This window comes from Cuculus canorus, chromosome 1, assembly GCF_017976375.1.
Source record: "Cuculus canorus isolate bCucCan1 chromosome 1, bCucCan1.pri, whole genome shotgun sequence".
Lineage (NCBI taxonomy): Eukaryota > Metazoa > Chordata > Aves > Cuculiformes > Cuculidae > Cuculus > Cuculus canorus.
In genome coordinates, this window is record NC_071401.1 from 136,835,761 (window position 1) to 136,856,200 (window position 20,440).

At 39.2% G+C, this 20,440-nt stretch overlaps 1 protein-coding gene across 23 annotated transcripts in view; it reads right to left on the reverse strand.

The window, feature by feature from the left end:
* Window positions 1-17,651: 17,651 nt before the first annotated feature.
* Window positions 17,652-20,440, reverse strand: part of C2CD5 (C2 calcium dependent domain containing 5) — a 63,532-nt gene continuing 60,743 nt past the window's right edge. For 3 of the 23 annotated variants that reach the window (XM_054077172.1, XM_054077148.1, XM_054077231.1), the window contains 2 exons: window positions 20,028-20,174; window positions 17,655-19,349 (listed from right to left, as the gene is read on the reverse strand). In XM_054077172.1, the coding sequence (XP_053933147.1) occupies window positions 19,221-19,349; window positions 20,028-20,174 (276 nt within the window). In that variant the 3' untranslated portion in view covers window positions 17,655-19,220. Of the gene's footprint in view, window positions 19,350-20,027; window positions 20,175-20,440 lie in introns of all 23 variants that reach the window. The other 20 variants (XM_054077192.1, XM_054077256.1, XM_054077248.1 and 17 more) reach the window with 14 other exon arrangements.

Here is a 20,440-nt window from a genome sequence, read left to right on the forward strand (position 1 = left end):
TAAAAAATTGATCAAAATGTGCAAAACTATATCCCAAATTAAATTCTGCCTCTTTGCTCACCTGTAATTGAGAAGAGAGACAAACCAGAGGCTCGGTGTTGCTTGGGAAACCAGAAAGTGGAAAAGAACAAGAGAAAGTAATAATGACTGCTATCATTTCACTGTCCAAACTGCTTGCAATGAAGTCAAAATAAAACCGATAGAATTATTTGTTAATTTCTTCAGTTGACTGGAGATTAGCAGACTGCCCAGGGAAGTGGTTGAGACACCATCCCTGGAGGTATTTAAAAGCCATGTAGACATGACACTTATGGACATGGTTTAGTGGCAAACTTGACAGTGTTAGGTTTACAGGTGGACTCAATGATCTTATAGGCCTTTTCCAACCTAAACAACTATGTGATTCTGTGATCCCTCCCAAGGCAGCATAGGGAGGGTTTATTTCTTTAATAAAGGGCTTTTACTCTTGCATACCAAGACACAAGATTTTGGAGTACGTTTTATTTGTGAAACTGTGAGATATTCCTAAGGCTTTCCTCTTCTTTCTTTTGAACATATTTCAGCATGAAGCCCCCAGGCCATTCACTGAATTCACCATAGTTCATGCCAGACTAGTGCCATGGCAGAAACCCCATCCTCATGTCCTGTGTCTTGCCCTGTGGATCCTGCTGGAGCCAGGTGGACCAAGACAGAGATGAGGCAGAGCCTATTACATTGCTGCTGACTTTTCATGGAGAACTGAAAATGCCTGTCCTCGTTCTGCTCTCATACAGGTGGGAATCACAAATACACCAGGACAAGCTCATACTCAGGTCTTTTACTCTGTAGTCAAATCTGTTTCTAGCCCCCATTATCAGTCTCTGTCCTTTCCTTCTGTCAGTGAGCCCTGAAGAGAAGCGCACCGATGCTTTCCAGTGAAGATAACTGTTTCAGGTGGAGAATAAATGGGAGGCAAGAATAAACTGCTAGACTTGAGTCTTACTTACGAGCAAATAGTGACAGTTTGCAGTCATTGAGAAAATGTAGAGATGCAGTGATCAACAATCCATGTCTTTAACTCAAAGCATAGCATTCAAATTCAGGTATGATTCTTCTCTGTTGCACTGCATTTTAATCATAACTTGAGTGGAGACATTTAACCTCATCTCTATTATTCTGGTCCCAGTAAGGTCTTCAGCCAGAAAGGCTAACTATTCTAGGCATAGCTCATATGCAGCCCTAATACAGAAAAAATAAAATATGTTATTGAGAGACGCCTTTAAAAAGCAGCACGGAGAAAAGCAGTGGGTGACAGCATGGATTAAACAGAGATCTTAAGCATTTCAGGACAAATAGTGTGACTATGTATCCACTGATCAGAAAGAAAACATAGTGTCGTGGTTTTCCCCTTTTCACTCCGAAATGGATCTGCAGATCTCCTTTCCCATTTTCTATTGCAAAGACTTTTTCCTCCACCAAGGGCAGGTAGATCCCTGACTCAGCCACCTCCCTCTGCTGCTCCCCTGCCGACCCTACAGGTGAAGCTGACACCTTGCCCAGCAAATGCCCACCGCAAAGACTTTTCCTAGCACTATAAAACAGGACTCTTCCTTACCCCCCCATCCCAAATGTGCATGAAGACCTCAGCTGTATTTTCCCCAAAATCCAGGTTTTGCCTGCTTTCATTTAAAGAATCCTGCACTTCTACAAGCATCCTTTGGTACCTTGTCGTTGCTTCCTGTCCAGACCTCTCACTTCCAAAATAAGAGGGGTTTTCTCCTCCTCTTCAGCATCCCACTCATCTTCCATTCTGCAGAATTCAGCAGAGGAGTTGCATTGGAATCGCCTTTAGGCTACAGCATCCTTTCAGTTGATGAAAATATTGTTATGCTGTATACTTACAAGGTAAATCTGTTATCTTCCAAATGCACTCAGTTACCACCTGACTAAAACACCTTGCTTTAAACTGTGCCCTTGGTTCTCCAAGTATTTCATGCTCCATTAGTACAGTCAACGTGAAGGATGGATTTGTTTTCTAAGGAAGAAGGGAGCTTAAAAAAACCCCCAGTTATTATTAAGTGCTGAATGGCAGCTATTATTTCCCATTACTATAAATACTCAGTGCTCCTTTGGTATGTGTTCTGACCAAATGTACAACAGCAAGATGTTCAGAAATCGATGTCTGCCTGAGATAATATTGTAGGTCAGCTTCTCTGTGGTGTTGCCTTTGAACAAGATGATTTCCCTGCATTCCTTCTATTAATACAGTTTGAAAACCTGACATCTGAATCTCACTCTGTAAGAATAACACAAATAGCCTTCATGAATGGATGCACAGTTGCCCATACAAAGACCCATTGGCAAATTCCCATAATGCTTCTTCCTATCAGGATTTACTCTGCAGCTCTGTGAAAATCACCAACAAATGTATATTCTAACTAATAAAGCACTCTCAGCCCTTGATATAACAGATGGTTCTATGTAATCCTGTTGGAGGGGAGGGAAATATAAATACAATATCAAACTAATATTCTTGTAAAGACATGGTGTCCAAAAGCTGATCTGTTTTTTACCTGGCTGTAGCATTTAGCCTTCAAAAAAAGCATTACTAATTTTGCCACATTTTTTTCCCTCACCTGTCACTCTGTAATAATACCATTACTGTGACAACATCTACAGTCATCCTTCCAGCTGCAGAGAGGAGTCAGAATGCACAAGGAAAGGCATAAAAGGGGAAAAAAAGATCTTACTGATGAAAGGCAGAGTTCATTATCAAAAACAGAGAACCTTTTTTATGAGCAATGTTGAAAGGAATTTCAAAACATGTTTTTATGTGACCAGTGATATTAGGTAGTAGCAACATGGAACAAGGAAGAGTGAAAACATGTAGGACTAAGTAACCTGGAATGTATCAAGCCATTAGCCACAACCACTTTGCTTTTTGATTTTGCAAGGAAAGAAGTTTTGCTCGCAAAAAGAAGCACAGGCAATTTTTGATAACTTTGCCATCAATGCTGCATATCATTATAGTATCTCTAGGAAGGCCATAAAGCTGAGACCTCTGTTCTACAGCACTGGCTTCAGGATACATCTTTAGCCTGTCTTAACATATTTAAGAGTGTCCATGAAAGATGTAGATGGGCAGGATCACCATTTAGGTGAAGGTGAGGAAGTACAGTGAAATTCTGAGTGACATGCCTGCCATGTGCACTACAAGAGGCTCCCTTTCAAAACCAACACATATTTATTCACAGTGTGCATCCAAATCATCCTTTCATATCCCTAATACAGATATTCAGACAATTGGCATGCTTTTATCTAATAGAAGTGGATGCGTTCACAAATCACAGTAAATTTATTACAGTCCTTAAAGGGTTTGACCTTCAGCACAACTGGCTCCGTAGGTCTGGCCTGTCATAACAAAGGGAAAGAAATCTCCAGCCCAGACTACTGCAACGGTTATTACTGAAAAGCATAAGAGTCTAGAAGCAACTCTGATTATAAAGCATACTTCCTCCAAACTGGGAAATCAAATTCAAAGAATAGCTGTAAAGCTGTACAGAAAAAAAATTACAATGCACTTTCGAACATACATTACTGGAGACAGATGGATTCAGCAGTCTTTCTGAATTCTCCCATAGGGAAAAGTACCTGTAAAAACCCTTCAGTGAACCTGAATCCCTGTGCAGCTCTATGAGCTGTTCTTACTAACAGCGCAATCTGCGCTGAAGTTAAGGGGTTTCCTCACAAAGAGAAGTATCAATCATGTATTAGAATTGTCATGCCAAAACTATTGTGGCTGGAGGGGGCCTATTTTATTATGCACCACTTAAAAAGGAAACAAAGTGCATATAAAAGTAACAATGGAAGACGCACGCACAAGTGCACACAGACTCCAAGCACAACAGACTCCTAACTCTTTCTTGTTACTCCAAGCACAACACAGACTTTCTTGTTAACTTCAAGCACAACACAGACTGCTAACTCTTTTTTGTTAGGAAAGTTCCTTTTCCTTGGGGACTCAAACAGATTCTGACCTCATGTTTGACATTTGCTGAAATTTCGATCTGAGCTGTGGCTGTCAGGAAGCCATCATTCATAATTTAACATTGCTTAATAATGTCTGTTCATGTGAAGGTCATGTCTGATATAGAAAGGGACACAATAAATTTGGTCTCACAAGAAGTAATCCCCCTGGACTAGGATGAATTGTATGGAATAAAAACAAAGGAGAGAAAAAAATCTTGTTAATGTTGTTAGCTGTATATTTTTTTCCTATAACAAATGATCCTTGGCTCTTATTAGGGAGAAAAATGAATTTGTGTAAGGCAACACAATTTGTGTAAGTTTCCCTCTGTTTCTGAGACTAGCTGAGAATCAACAGTAGATCTAGATGATGTGATTTATCCAATTATCCTCCCTGAAAAAAGGATGATGGAGAAGTGGATGGAAGCAAAAAAGGTGATGCAGAAATGTGTTTAAAAAGAAGCTGCAGCAAGGATGGCTGCAACTCTCAAAGTCTAGATGGATAAACATCTTAGAGGAAGCTTTACAAAAACTCTCTGTCTGTGACCTCCTCTGGCAAGCACCTCGGTCCTGAGCATGACCTATTGCTCTGAATGGTGCAGGATTGCGGGTAAAACCAGATCTAGCACCCACTGTAGAAATGGAAATCTAGCTTAAGAGCAAAAGATAAGGCTTCAGCGGTGGGAGATGAAACAGCCTGGCTAGATGAGACTTCAGGCGCAGAACCAGTGCAGAAATTGCTGAGTTCTGTGAAGAGTTTGGGTTGCGTTTCAGGTTTCCATTAGCCCAGTCTTCCATTAGTCCATTTATTTAGGGCAAAATTTACAAGGTGGCCTCACAAGAGTTTTTCCAAATATATTAATTAAAACATACTTGTGTACAGGAGCAATATATATACATTAACATTTATACACGGGATTTAGAACCAGAACCCCTCTAGCAATTCAAAGAAGGTCTCGGAAATTTGGGGTTTTTTTCCAGAAGAAAGTTATAATTACCCTTACCCCCATTTAACTGGGGAAACAGAGGCAGAAGCCTGAAAACATTTGACTGATGTCTGAGCTAGATTTGTAACAGAGGCTTCTTCAAGCCTAGTCCAGTGCTGTAGAATATACATTGCAGAGAAATTCAGCTTGTAATTCAAACTCTTGGATGAGTTTGATTAGCAAAGTTCTTCAAGATTATTATGGTGGGGTTTTTTTTAAGGCCTTTAAAGTTAAGCAGCATCACTTCATTGACACCCAGGCAAACAATTTAAAGTTTGGTTAATGGGCAAAGCATAAGGAAAAGGTATTCTGTTTCTTCACAAATAAAATTAAGATAAGAGCAAGGCTCAGCACAGAGATTGACCACCAAAGGACAGAGATGAAACCTGAAAAAAACCAAACTGAAGCATTATTTTTCATGCTGGGTGACAATACAAAGTGTTAGTGAAGGAAGACAGAAGCATGTAGTGACCCAATAAGATTTCTGAGGGAAGGCAGCCTCACGCAGAGATCTGCAGTATCACCCAAAGAGAATGCCAACATCATCACTAAAAGTTCAAGCAATCAAGGACTTGGGAACCATCTCTAGTGCAGGCTGCATGCTTCTCTGCTGAACTTCAGCTGTTCTTTGCATCCCAGACCACAGCAGCTCTTTCACAGCTGTCAATAAAAAATGTGACTCTGCCAGCACTACCCAGCTAGCGGATTCACAGTCAGTTTTAGCCCTGGAGCTTCATTGTGCTTATTTTTCTCAAGATAGTTATTCAAAAGTGATTTCTTTTAAGAACAATTCAAAGGCCATGCTTTCACTCTGTTTTAAGGTTAGTCCTACAAAATGTTTGAAAGGAAAGGAAATAGCCCTTTTCTCTCTTGAGAAGAAACAAAGGAGATGGATGACTTTGTCCTACAAAATATCACACTGTGGTGTCTGCCATCTAGAAGGCAAGTTTCACAAGCCATTAATTAAACCAGATGGTAGTGTAGAGTCTAATACATAACATAACCTGGATGGGAACATAAATATCAACAAATGTTTGTTTTCTTTTCAGACACAACATACTTTTCAACTTACCTATTCACTTTGTGGGAAATACATCAAGCAGTTTAATCTATATTTTAACAGTGTTGCACAAAGAATCATTTTTGGAGCTTGGAGATGGTAGCAGAAAATTGCCCGTATACAAGAAACGAAGCAAAGAACAAAATCTTTGCTGTGCCATTAAGTAGCCATCTGTTAACCTGTCCCCTTACACCAAGATGACAAGTACAGTTGTACCATCAGTAATATGATCTCTGCTGAACTGGAACGGCCAAAGTACAGGTTGGAATGTAAAAAATACAATCTGAATGCCAAGCATTTCAGATACGTTATTGAGTGTCATTCAGGAATCAGTTATTAAAATGAAGTCCTTATCTGCATAGTATGATGTCTTTTGTGGACTTGAAGATTCAAACAAACCTGATACCCCTGAGAAATAGTTGAAAAAAAATGCATTGAGAAGTGCCACATAAAATGTGTTCCACAAAGTGACTCATTCCCTTAACTGCTATCTATACTCAGCAGATACAGAAGGGAAGTGGCTACCCGTAAGGTCTGTATATTAATACCTACCATAAGTAGCTTAGAAAAACACAAAAGAAAGATAAAGTTGACTGACAAATTTGAATGCATTTCCATTTTCCCTCTTTTCCATGTTCCTCAGTTGCAGCAGGCCAGATAAAATTGTTCAACCACCACAGGGAAGCCTATGCTCATGACATTCCCAACCCAGCAGTGTCTGAAAAAGCTTTGAAATGTAGGCCACTTAACCAAACTGCATAAAACCACCAAGCTTCTTGATGTTAGGACACCAGGAAGCTCTAAATTGCAGTGAAAGTTAATGTTTATGGTTACCATGACCACAAATTAAGAAGGAAAAAAAAAAAAAATATAGATCTCTCTTTCTAGAATTGTGCCTTTTCATTAAAACATTATCCACGAATCCTTAAACAGTGACTGCCTGTAATGTCACGATTATAAAAGTGAAAAAGCCTTGCTAACTCTAAGCAAACAGTCTCAAAACAAAGAAACTTGTGTGGTTTGCAAGATAGAAGACAGATTTCTCTAAGCTGATGCTGAATCCTCCAGCTACCGGCCTCCAACTTCTAGATTTGACTTCTGTTTCTAGGTCATGAATATTAACAGGAGCTCTCAACTCCTGTAGCGGTTATTTGGTGGTGGGTTTGATGATGCCTGTGCTGTATTTCAGTGAAGTTAATTGCCTACTTTCTATTCCAAAACGAGAGAGGAAAGGTATGTCAGAGAGGTTTTATTACAACATTTTTAGTTGCTACAGTGCTCTCCCAATTCCAGAAGCCATGATTTATAACACCTAGCTAGAGAAAGGGATGAAACCTGTCCTTGGAAAGGCCCGAGACAAGCTCAGTGCCTGATCTGCAAACCTCCAGAGGTGCCCAGGTGATTGAGAGGGTGTGCAGGCTGGCTCAAGGCTTAGAGGGGAATTTTATCTTACAGTCCTGGCTGCTGCAGCTTTATGACAAGTCATATTTGACACTAAGGTGTCCCACTTATAGAGGAGTAAGCATTTCCAGGAGGTGATATCACAAAGTACAAAACTGCATATCAACAATCTCCTTTCGTTCAGAGGGAAGGAGAATGCAAGAAAGGATTTTTAGTAGGAAAATATGCTCATATGCCTGAGATTTGTGGCAAACTTGAAAGCCTCTCTTCAGCAGCAAAAAGAAAACAGAACTCTGCCCACATGTAGTTACATATTGTGGATCCAACTGTCAAAATACTTCCACAGCTGAAACCTGAAGGAGAGGCATACACTTTATTGCTGTTGAGACCTACTGTGAACAAATAATGTGCTGTGTTTTGCAGTTACAATAATTATAAATGCCAAACATCTTGCAAAGTCTGCAATTTCTTTCTTCTGCAGATTTTCAAAATCTGTAAATGCTGAATAAGCAGATAATCCCTCAGGTGGAAAGTTGTGGAAAGTTGGGAGTTTTGTTTGTACACATTTGTAGTTTTACAAAGAAAAGTTAGTTGTTGGAGGCTGAAGAAAAAAAGAATGCATAAGAGCAGCTAAGTACACCTGCAAGTAACAGTTCACATCAGCACAGAAGTGATGAAACAAAGAATGCCTTATTCATTGGGGTTAGTGGCTTTATGATTGCTAAGTATGGAGTAGGAATAAGGGCTACAGTCTAGCAAAATTTCAGTTCTAGGATTTAACTATAGACTTTGCTGTTCTGCCTTGGTTGCTGTCTAGATTAATTCAAACATTGTTTATTTGCCTGAATGATACATATCACAGGAGCAGATACTCTTGGTTTTTGAGTTGTTATCTGCTCAGTGACTCTAAGTTTTGGGGTGATCAGCTCAAAATATTCCCAACACGTCCAATTTCAGTGACTCATTTTATGATTATTTAACATGAGACATCCTCAGAAGCTAGATTTCCAGAGGGGTTAATTACTCACAACTCAGATGATTCATAGTAGCTCTAAAATATCATTATAAAACTGTAGGAAGAGTACATTAAACCCAGAAAAATCAGCAAGACATTTCTGAGCTGACTACCCATCAACTTCTCTAATGAAACAAGGATCTTGTAGGCCAAATTCTACCAAGCATATTACCTAATTTCATAAGGAACTGAAACTTGTATTACAGTGGGGAAAAAAATTGAGGGACTTGTAGAGTTTAAGTTCATTTTCAATGCATTTGTTAAGATTTTCTTTCTCCTGACTGCTAACTTACATGCACTCAAGCACTGTAAAAGCATATACTAACGTATTCACTTAACTCAATTTTCTAGCATGATAGGAATTAACCCAAGCACCAGTTTAAAAATTTAAAAAATAGGGTAACTACCATGATATAAATGACCCACTGTTTTACTGGGTTCTGTGTTATCTCTGTATCAGACCAGTGTCTAATTTGCAATGTCTTATATTTTGTAGCCTGGTTTTCACAAGCAGTGTGTTTTGCCCCAGTTACTTGACAAGCCATCTAGTTGAGCCTCTTGACATCACCGCTGCATAATCGTCAAATGTTGGCTAGATCTTTTTAGCAGTTAAAAAAAAACCAACATGAAAGCATATGGATGTGTGTGCTGTGGGAATCCTTATCTGAACATGCAACAATATGTTTGCATGTGCTTAGTAATGCTTGTACATGTTATGATTATATGCATCCGGAAATAGCACATATAGATTTGATAGTCATTGATGAAGTGGAAAGCTAGGGAAAAGCGATTTTATGAATATTTCACGGCCTCATCCATCTAAGACTAAAAATGACAATTTCAGAAGTTTCCTCAATCCTGCAAATGCTAATTCTCCAATCTTTTGTGTCCTTGGATGTTTGAAAGTCTACAGCTAGGATTTTACTATTCAGCACTTACTGATTTCTCCTCTTTATTGCAGCCATACACACTTTTATCAGTCCTCTGCATGAGTCTGCATTCTTATCACTAATTGTTGGTTTTAAGACTGTTCTGAGCCTTCAAGTGTCTTTGGCCCCCACTTACCTACAACTCAAGGATTTTTTAGAAACTGAGGATTTTTTTTGGACGTTATGCTAGAGAATGGTCAGAAATATTTTAATTCACTGTCATAAAGGGAGTCAGCGCTAATATAGTAAGAGATTTTCTTGGAGGGAAAGTTAACACAGCTAGTAAGATTCAATTGAAGTCAAATCTGTATTTAATTTAATTTCCTATCACCTTCATAGATTATGTTTTCCTTTTGTCTTGCTGCTTCATTCCCACTCATTCTCATAATCTGTAAATTACTTTAGTCTGAGATATTTCCTGTGCATTAAATGTATTTCATTGGCTGCCAGTTCAGTTTTCTGTTTCTGGCACATGCATTTGTATTTAGGCAACATGATGAAAATTAATATCATAATTATACCATTCAAGCAAATCACATGAATTAAATCTGTTTCTAGCCAGCCAAAAATATCTTTGGTTGTCAGTGGAGTGTATAGGTTTTTTTTCTTCCTTAAGTAGCATCACAAGACAGTAGAAAAATAGTTCCTGCGTGTTTATGTTCCGTGAACAATTACTTCACACAGGAAGAGCCACACTCAAACTGTTCTCCTTTTTAAACATTGTCTTTTAACTCTCCTGTTATGTTATTTCCCATGAAATATTTATTGTGATTTCCTTGAAGCTTCTACAGAAAAACGTGACTCCATTCATTTTGAACAGACTTCTAAATTGAACAAGCAAACCCACGCGCCCCACTCTTAACTGCTGAGACACCTGCATCAAGTACAGGGTTAAGGAAGTGCTACAACGAAACCTGCATTCTTGTACTGGAACCAAGCGAAGTAAGAACCTGGTACTTCCCCGTGCATGGCTACACTAGAAATAGCATATAAAACTCTTGTATTTGCCTAGTGGTAATGTCCATTTTGCCCAAACCTTAATGTTCTTGTGTTCCAACACCATATGAAGCTCTCCCACATTCCCTTAGAAGTTCTACACTGTGCTATAGCTTGTATATTGATGTTTTGTTGACTGGGCTTGAAAATTGCTGTTAAATGCTGTCAAAGGGCTTCAAAGGAAGCAAACTGATCACAATGGCAAATAACTGTTACCACTTTAAGAGAAACACATTCTACTCTAGACTTATTTTACAGCAGGTATTTGAGAATGGTTGGCCATGCAAGTATTTAACAGAATGAGCTTCAGAGAACTAATTACACGCCGTTAGTATTTTTCACAGACTGTCTGTCAGATATCAAACAAATCTATGGTTGAGCCACTGAAGTAATTAATCACTCGAAGCCTCTAATGTCAGATTTCCTAATGGTTTGGGCAACTGCTTTGAGAAGTCCTGCATCATTTCCTGATAGAGAAATTTCTCTCCTAAGTATGGCCAGAGCTCTTGAGAGAGAAGCTGCTTGTCCAATACACCTTTTCAATTTCAAGAAGTAATGACTTTGTGGTTCATTAAATTAAATGAGACAATGTAATTGTTTTACTGCAGAATATTAGTTTAAATTTATGTACATGTGTTTGAAATAATGTTATCACCAAGATCTGAGCAAACTTCTCTCCAGGCTATTTTCACATTCCAATTTAATGTAAGTGATTTGGACACTGATATAATTGCTGTAGTACAAAATTCTTTTATTTCAGATGGATGTAGTTGGGATATTTTAAAGTCTAAACTCAATAATGAGTTCAGACAAATCATAATAAACTTTTCTTCCAAGGAAAAGTTGGAAGAAAACCATACCACTCTAATTCCATTATTAAAATAATGTTAGTTTATTTGTAGGCAAGGCAACTGTAAAAAGCAGCATCTGTTTCCCTCATATGTAATTAAGTTTATTGCTTCCTGTCAGAAAGTTATCAAAACACTGGTTAGGAGGAGCAGCTCAGGCCATATCTGAGTGCTTGGGAAGAAAGATCTTTTTCTCAGTTCAAAACTGAATCCATGTAAATCTACAGAGCATGAAGTCCTAGAAGTAAGAAGGATCCCAGGAGGTCATCTATTTCATCCTCTGCTCAGAAGCACACACGCAAGTCCTGAAAGATGTTCATTTAGCCAGCTCTCTAAGGCATTCTGTGGAGTGTAATGCTAACCTCTCCAGGCAATGTGTCTGTGCTTCCTGAGCCTCATGACTGCAAATCCATGCCTGTGCATATAGCCTGAATCTTTCCCCTTCCCTTTCAAGCTCATTACTTCCCTCTGCTATAGTTGTAGGAAACAGCCCTTGAAGCTGAGTAGCTGGTTCACTATTTCACTTGCTGCCTTCTGAGCTCTCCTCGCTGTTGGGCCCACAAATTTCTTAGAGAGCAGCAATCTAAAACAGGCATAGCACTCCTGCTAAGTTGTGAGCAAAGCAGCAGTAGTATTTTAGATGTCTTCTCCTGCCTTCCCCTATGGTATCTTCCTTCTCATCAACACCATAACATTGTTGACTCCTGTTCTGTCTGTAATCTCTAGATTATTTTCCATAGGTACGTGTGCTATCTATCTAGTCGTATCATGCCTCCAATAGAGTTCCTTGCTGGAAACACTGCAGTCACATCCTGTCAGCATACTTCTTGTATTTTGTAGGTGTAAGAGGGAAATGGAAGCTTTCCTACCTGGACTTTACATGCGCACATACATGAAGAATGGTTACCTAATTGCACTGCATCTTTCATACGCAAAGGCTGAAACTGTCATGGGAAGCAGAGCCAAAAAGCAGCATGTATAGAGGTGTGAAAAGCTGCATAAAGAACCTGCAAGCACAAATGCTTTTAAAGTGGAGACATACCTGTATGTACACACATAAGATATGTGCATATCAAATGCACACTGTCCATAGACTTCCAGCAACAAAGCCTACAAACAGCGCCTAGATTTATATCAGATAATTGATTTCCTGGCATAGCTGTCCAGCTGAGTACACATATAGGGCTATTCTTCTTCAAGTTAGAAAAATGTGATTATATTTGACAGTGACCTCCTTCAAGACAAAAAGGCAATGAACTAGACACTGCTCCCTGACATTTAATTCAGTGAGATCATGAATCCAGGTGCAGGAATGCAGTGGAGACACCTCAGACCACCAGCCATGTCTTTCACTGTGGTAAAACATAGTAACTCTCAAAGTAGGAATCAAGAGGTTGAGCCTTGCAAGTCAGTCTTCTTGTCCCTCTCCATAAATCTGGAAAATGATTTAGATCTTTGCAGACCGATTCAAGCCCTAATGATGAAGTTTCAGATAAGAGCAAATATTACTGTAGCAATTGCTGAAACAAGACGTTATAATACTTTATTTTCAGTGTTTCTTGTTTATTTCAGTTGGGGAATCATTATTCATCTATCTCTCCAATCAGCTATCATCAGGAAATCATCTGGAGACACCAAACTCTCCCTGGGATGTTAGCTGGCCCGCAGATGTGCTCTGCTGCTCGTTGTGGAGGCAGTCAACACCAGCAATGGTATCAGAAACACAAAAGTATTTCACCTTCAATAAACAGCAGTTTGACACTGTCAATAGAAACGACAGTGTGAATGCATTATTGCTAAGTTTCATCCTCTTCAAGTGGCCTGTGGGTAAGTTTAGAAGCTAATAAATGTAAAACTAAAGCGACAATTTAAAAGCCTGTTTGTAGGTTTCTGGCATGAACAAGAGATCCCTCCAGGCCAGTGCACTCTGATCATCCTGCACACAGAACTTCAATTGACAGAATAAATCAGTAACAAAATATGCAGTATGCAGCGCAGGGGCAGGATCTGAGCGCTGGGAAAGACAGAAGTGGGAGATTAGGACAATTTAATAACAAGCACTTCTTCCATTTCACCAACAGCACCAACCCTTGGAGCAATGCCAAAGTATAAATAGATTGTGAATTTCAGTCAAAGCTTGAAAACTGAATTACAGCTCTGCAATGCAGATAGCTCTGCTGTCCTGCAAGAAGCACGAAGAGAATCTGCAGTGTCCAAACTTAAACACAGTGACCCCCTTTCCTCTGTGCAGAGCAAAAGGAGAGGGTAAGTGTACACATAGCTGCTGACCTGTGGTTAACCAAACCCTCCAGAGATGGGGACAGGAGGAGGAGAGGAGGAAAGGGGGAAATGCAGCTCAGGGCAGGATCCTAGGATCAGAAAGGGGAGTTGCAGAGTAGGGAGAAGGCACAGACAGCCTGGGCAGAGGATGGACGCAGGAAGGTTTGCTGTCTCCAAATGCTTTTACTTACTCCTTTAGCTTTTATAGTGCATGCCAGGAGGTAACTGTACTTCTTCAAAGTCTTGAAGAAGTTTGCACTCTTCAAGGTTGCACTCTCAAAATTTAAAAGCTCTTCAAGGGGTTCCACTCACAAGGTTATAATTACTTGTGTGTTTCCAAAATCTCTCAAAGGTTTCCGGGCAAAGATTCTCCTTCATTTAAGTGTTATAGACATCTGATTTTAAGAAAATAAAACCAAAATTGGATTCATCCTTGCCCCACTCCTCTCTACTATACAAGGAGATATTTCTGTACACATTAATAGAAATGCTTTTGCAATAAAAACATATATCATTTAATGTGAACGTGCATGTGTGTGCAAGCCAATTGAAATGGGACTCCTGTTTCCAAATATGAAATCTACAATTTCAACTCCAACTTCTACTCAGCAAGACCATTAACTCCACCTATATCAGTGCAGACTAAAGTCTATTTTTCAGGCAATGCATTAATCAGTTAGCTGCAATAACAGAACCAGCACCACAGAAATCGGTCTTTCTCATTTTGTTGCACCATAGTTACAAGCATGGCACTCTGATGCCTGGAGCAAGACCTACTTCTCCTATCAGCCACCAGCACAACCTTGGTGTGTTGCTTCACACCTCTCAGTCTCAGTTACTTCAACTGTGAACTGGACAAATTATACCAAACAATTTTGTGAAACACTTGATGTACACAAAGCATTACCTGATGGGGTCAGGGTCATTCGTAACAAGGAGGAGCAGCAGCCCAGCTTGCTCTACCAGCCAGGGCTCATGCAGCTGACTTCTTGAAAGCCTCGTAAATAAGCTAGGGCCTGCATGTGGAAGAAAGAGCCCCGAAAAGACAGAATCCTTTCCTGCTCCAAAAACCTGCTCAAAAAACCTTCACCACGTCAGACTTGTCATGACTGACATAAATTCTGCAAGCACAAATGTTTAAACTACTGTGCCAGCCTAGGTCTTGAAACCCACTTCTTATCTGCATCATGTTGCTGCCCAGTCCCCAGGGAAGATGGGAGTGGGACAGCTGGTGGGCACTGGGGGCAGCCCCAGCTCAGCAGTGCCCATAACTGGGCAGGCTGTGGGAAGCTGGAGACTGGCCCTGCCTCAGCATTGCTGGGGCAGGGGCTGCCATGAGGCCCTGGGCAAAGTGGGATGAAGCCAGGCAGAGACTGTAAGTCCTGTTAGTGCCACAAGGGCCTAGCACTCTTCTGCAGACAGGGCAAGTCACTTCATCCTTTTTTACTTCATCTCTGCTTTGTAGAGTAGACAAAACTATACTTTCCGTCCACCAAAACTAAATACTGCCTGAAGAGTTTTCTTGCCAAAAAAAGTTCTTTTGCCGCACAGCCTAGGGCTCAATAGAAGATCTGCAGAAGCTGTGGCAGCACAGCTGTTCTTAACATGCTTGTCAAGAAAACACGTAACACACTCGGATCAGTCATCAAAGCTTCCATCTATCTTATCTGAACACCAAAAAGGGAACCGAGAGCTCTCCACAACCTTCAGTCACTGACACCTCACTCTTCACAATTCTTCGCAATTCCCTGCATCTGTTTTGCTTCTACTTTCATGCATCCACCTCTCAGAGAGTTGGTAGCGAGAACTACAGAGCTTTCAGCCTGACAAGTGAAGCAGTCCCTGAGGTTTAATTTCCAAGGAAATTCTATTTCAACTAAACACCAAGAAAAAAAAATATTTGATTCCACTTTGGAAAGAGGGGATCCACAATTAACTTCACAACATTCATTTGTTCTCACTTATCACCTTTCATTTGTGCGCTATCAGAGTTCAAAAATTAGGTTATTGAGGAAAAAAGGAACAGGCTGAGGGCCTTTCAACCGGTTCTGAAAACAAGCTCCTAGCTGAAAATGAAAAAAAAGTGGGATGCTATTCCAGATCCATCCCTAAAGCACTGAGCTGGTTGGGACTCCAGCTTGAAGCCAGTAACTCCCTCCAAGTTAATTCCTTCAAGCTTGAGTTGGCTGACTTGGCAAGCACTACACATCACTTAAAATAGCAATGGTTAGGGAAAGACATCAAAAGAATCAGAAAGCAGCAGCATCACCTGAAGATGTTCTTCCTAAGTCTGCTATTCTCTGGAGAACAGTCATTCAGGACCTGAACACCACCCAGTCATCTGAAAACCTGACACAGACCTAGTTTCACTGCTGCAAGTAAAGAACTGCCCAGAAAAGTGTTCTTTTAGAGCACATGCTACTACTCCTCTGAAAGGAAGGGGCAATACCACTCAATTTGTTGACAATATTGATGTGAGGGTTTTAAAGTCAAAGCTTAGTGGTTCTTCTGAGGGTTGCAGATGGGAACTGGGCTGCTTCCACTCTATCCACTACCATTTGGATTCTTCAATTCAAGCGAAAGCAGCAATGCTGTGCATTAACCTGGGTAGGCAGCCAGACACCACACAGCTGCATTCTCACACCTTCTCCTCCAGGACGATCGGGAAGAGAACTGAAAAGGCAGAAGTGAGAAAACTTGTGGGTTGAGATAGTTTAAGAGGGGGGGAAAAAGATAAAACCAAGAAAAACAAGTAATGGGAAAAAAAACTGCCTACCATCAGCCGACCAATGCCAATTGCTGTACAACTGCAACTCCTGGCAAATGGCCCCCTAGGTTTACTGTTTAAGTCTGAGCTGTACAGCTGGGACATTCCTGCAGTCAATCAGGGTCAGCTGTCCTGGCTGCATTCCTTCCCAGCCTCTTGTCCACCTTCAGCATACTCGTTGAGAGGTCAGCATGATAAACAGAAAGCTCTGACTCTGTGCAAGTGCTGTTCAGTAATAGCTTAAACATCCCTGTATTAACAACCTTGTTTTGGTCAAAAATCCAAAACATAGCACTCTACTGTCTGCCATGAAGAAAATTAACTCTATCCCAGTACAAGCAAGCTGCATTAGCACCTAGTCCCAAAGAGCTATTCTCAGAGTAAATTCCTGACAAAGCAATGTTTGTGTGAGCCACAAAAATCTCAGATGGTAGTTTGTCTCCCCACATTCCCAAGTTCCATTTGAGTCATGAGCAAGAAATCCTGCATTAACTGCTCCCATTTCAGCAGAAACTTCAATGCTTCTCCCACAGATAAAACCACGTTATTATAACTAAAGGGGTAAAAGTCATTAACTAAGACGGTACCATTGTATGATTTTCAGCCATTCTGAACTTGGCATGGAACATATACCAAGTTAAATTTTAGGTGCACAGCTTCTCAAAGGTGTTTTATGCACAAATGACAAACTTCTAACTCGTGTTTCAGTTTTCTTTTCCTTACATACTCTGGTAAATTCCCTGAATTTTATGTTTGTATCACACTTATTTTGCCTCTGCAAAATGTATAAGATCTGACATTTCAGATGACAACAGATTTGCACAAGTTTATCTCTTTTTTTTTTACACTGGAAAGAAGACAGTAACAACGAAAGCAATTCAAATGCGTGCTTTCCACAGGTTAAATTTATACATCCGGTCCAATTAAGAAAAGTGAAATCACAATTAGTAACAGTTAAAAAAAATGTTTGTTATTTCTAGAACAAGAATTGGGAGAAGAATTTAAATTTCCAGACGATAAAGCACCTTCTCCATGTCTAATGAAACACATTAGAAATTGTGAACTTTTAAACAGCTAAAAATGAAAAGCTGGCATTAATACTTCCATAGGAGCTACCAAAAAAAACCCAAAACAACCTCCCTCCCCAAAATCAAAACTAGCTATTTTAAAGTGCTACTTTAGGGAATATTCCTATGCTGAACACTCACACTGAAAATTGCTTCTTGTGCCAGATCCAAGACCATCTGAAGTCATTAATATTCTGCCTTCAGCTTCAAAAGGAACAAGATTTGCCTTGCAAAATAATCAAGACTGCTGTAACTATTTACAGGCAACTTAATTTATGGCAGCTTTGGTTGCAACAGCTACAGAATTTAGAAAGACAATTAATTGTGCGAGTAAAGTGTTCTGGTAAGCACTCCATTCAAATACTTTCAATATAAAGATAATTAACTTTCCAAACTTTAAATAATTAGGTTGTAACATTCTATACAAAAAAATGTTCCTCTGAGGAGAATGAAGGTTAGACATCTTTAATATGCATCCAGCATACACATTTAACTATTACACATTAAAAAAGGCAATAAATTTTATACAGAAATTTATTGTGCAAGAATCATTTTCATGCTCATTTACAAGAAATAATTAGTTTTAACAAATAAATCATGCCATTGCTTAATTTCAACACTAAGCAGAATATTTACATTCAAGTTTACATGTTTGTTCAAGTTCCACGTATGGTATTGTCAGAATTAGGTATGAATGCACCTTCAGAACAAAGTTTGCATTTTTTACATTAAAATATCACTGCCTTTCAGATATTTACTGGAAATTTCCTTTCTTTGCAGTACCTTCATTTCCCAACTATTGTACTGGGAAAAAAAACCCAAACACCCAAACAAAAACAAAAAACTAACCTGCAGAAATTAGATCACAAACATACATCAATCTTCAATTAGCCAGGCATTCCCAGCTTGTAAAACAGAAAGGAGGATGGAGTACACCTCTGTATAACCGACTCAGAGGACTGTTTATTTTATCCTTGCAAGAGATCATGCTTTAAGAAAATGAGCCTCAGGACAATTCTTTCAAAGAATCTTACATAAAAAAGATCTGTTTTGTCAATATTGACCAGTTTATCATAGCACCTAACACACTTTAGAACTTTTTGTTCTTTTTTTTTTGTAACCATAGGGATAACTAGTAACATCACGGTCTGGCAACTTTTGAAAAACAAAACCAAATGCTTCCCCTCCAACATCTCCCCAGTATATATGCTGCATAGTCATCATTTTAAAAAAAAAAAAAAACAAAAAACCAGCAGTCCACAAACCCTCAACAAGTATTTTTAGTGTGCAGAAATTCAAGCTGTGACTTCTTGGTGCTGCTTCTTCCTCTTCCAACTTTATGATCTAAGACAAGTTCAGACTTCACATTTTATTAGTCTGTGCACAAATCTCTTTCTCCTTTGGCAAATGTTGTCAATACAGGCTTCTCAGTTACGTACCGCTCATATTGACCCCACTTTTATTTTTTAAACTGAGCCGAGAATAAGCTAATACAAAATGCAAACTCAGAGACAGTTCTGAATTATAGCTTGTCATGGTCCTTTTAAAAAGCTGAAAAATGCAATAGAATTCTTGTTTACTTTCACAGATTCATGTGATGCCTACTATTTTAATCCATACTTTCATACCAGTGCTTCGCCATCTGTCTAGGTTTCAAAGGTGCCTGGAATTGTAACAAAAGAATCAGAGCATACCTGCCAATATGCTGCCCTGAGTATTAAAAGATAAGGATGATGTATAGTGATTGTCTTGGATTTTGGCTATTAAAGATATGGAGAGATACCGATTTTGAAGATGCAGATCTAAACAATCCCAAATTATAAATGATCTTTGCATTTGGCAAAGACTACTTCACTTTTTCCATCTTCATGTTGTGACATCTCCAGAACTTGTGGGCTGCGAAACAACCGTAGAAGCTTGTACTGGTAACATTTCCAACTCAGATTCACGTACAAAGATGACTGCATCACCACTTACATTTATTAAACACTGGGCCTAAAAAAAAAAATAAAAAGGAAAGGACAGTACACAGTTACCAAACATGAAACAAATTATTTAAAAATTATGTATCTGTGACATTTTTTTATGCAGATAATAGAAAAGTGGACATAGATCAGAGAAGGACAAATTATTAGAATTTATTAGTGAGGCAATCCCTTATGTATTTCCCTTTATATCCACTCACTTGTGTGCTAGCAAACATGTAGACAGTTTCTTCTAAGACCACCCTAAATTAAATATCCGAGTATCTGTACTTCATCTCAAGAATGTTTTAAACATATTTCATGTGTCAAATCAACCATATTCAGTTCTTGTGTTTACTAATAAAGTTTTGTCCCTTTGTGTCCAAAATGGAGCATTCTGTATCAGCAATTCCAAAAAAAAGAGGATGAAAATCCTAACACTGCAACACCACAAAAGCCAAGTAAGTTCATCACTACCTTCCTGCAATTTACTGCACTCAGTGAATTTATTTCATGAAGCATATTTGCGATTTCGTGTCAGTGTAGGTGTTCAAGAATGCTCTTGGCTTCTTTAAACAGGCATTACAATGAAAGATCCAGAAGTGTTATGCAGACATGGCTCTACAGCATTGCTATTTCCTAAATACATACAATGTGTATTTGTGTCATACTAGTCACAACAGCATTGATATTTAGTGTCATAATTTACCTGATTTTTGTTTGGATTCTCCATAAAAACACACTGCTTCATAATGTATGAGACAACTGCATTTCCCCCTAAAGCTGCAACATGAGCTCTCACCATTGCAAACACTTCAGCAATAAACGCATGGAGAAAACCACTGACACCACCCTCCTAAAATGGAAAAACAAATTAAATTTTGTTAGGTATTGCTACAAGATGCTGAATACTTTTCTTACATTTTTATCAGCTGACTACTTCAGTGAGTCCTACATAGTATATTGCATGGAACTTAAAAGTTATTCACTGTTTAAATGGTTAGAGTTAAAAATCAGACCAATGGAACTTACTGTTTGAGTAGCAGAATTCACAGGTAGGTTATTCATTTGTGAGTGGTAATCTTTGCAATCAGTACGTTACATATGGTCATATTTTTCAGA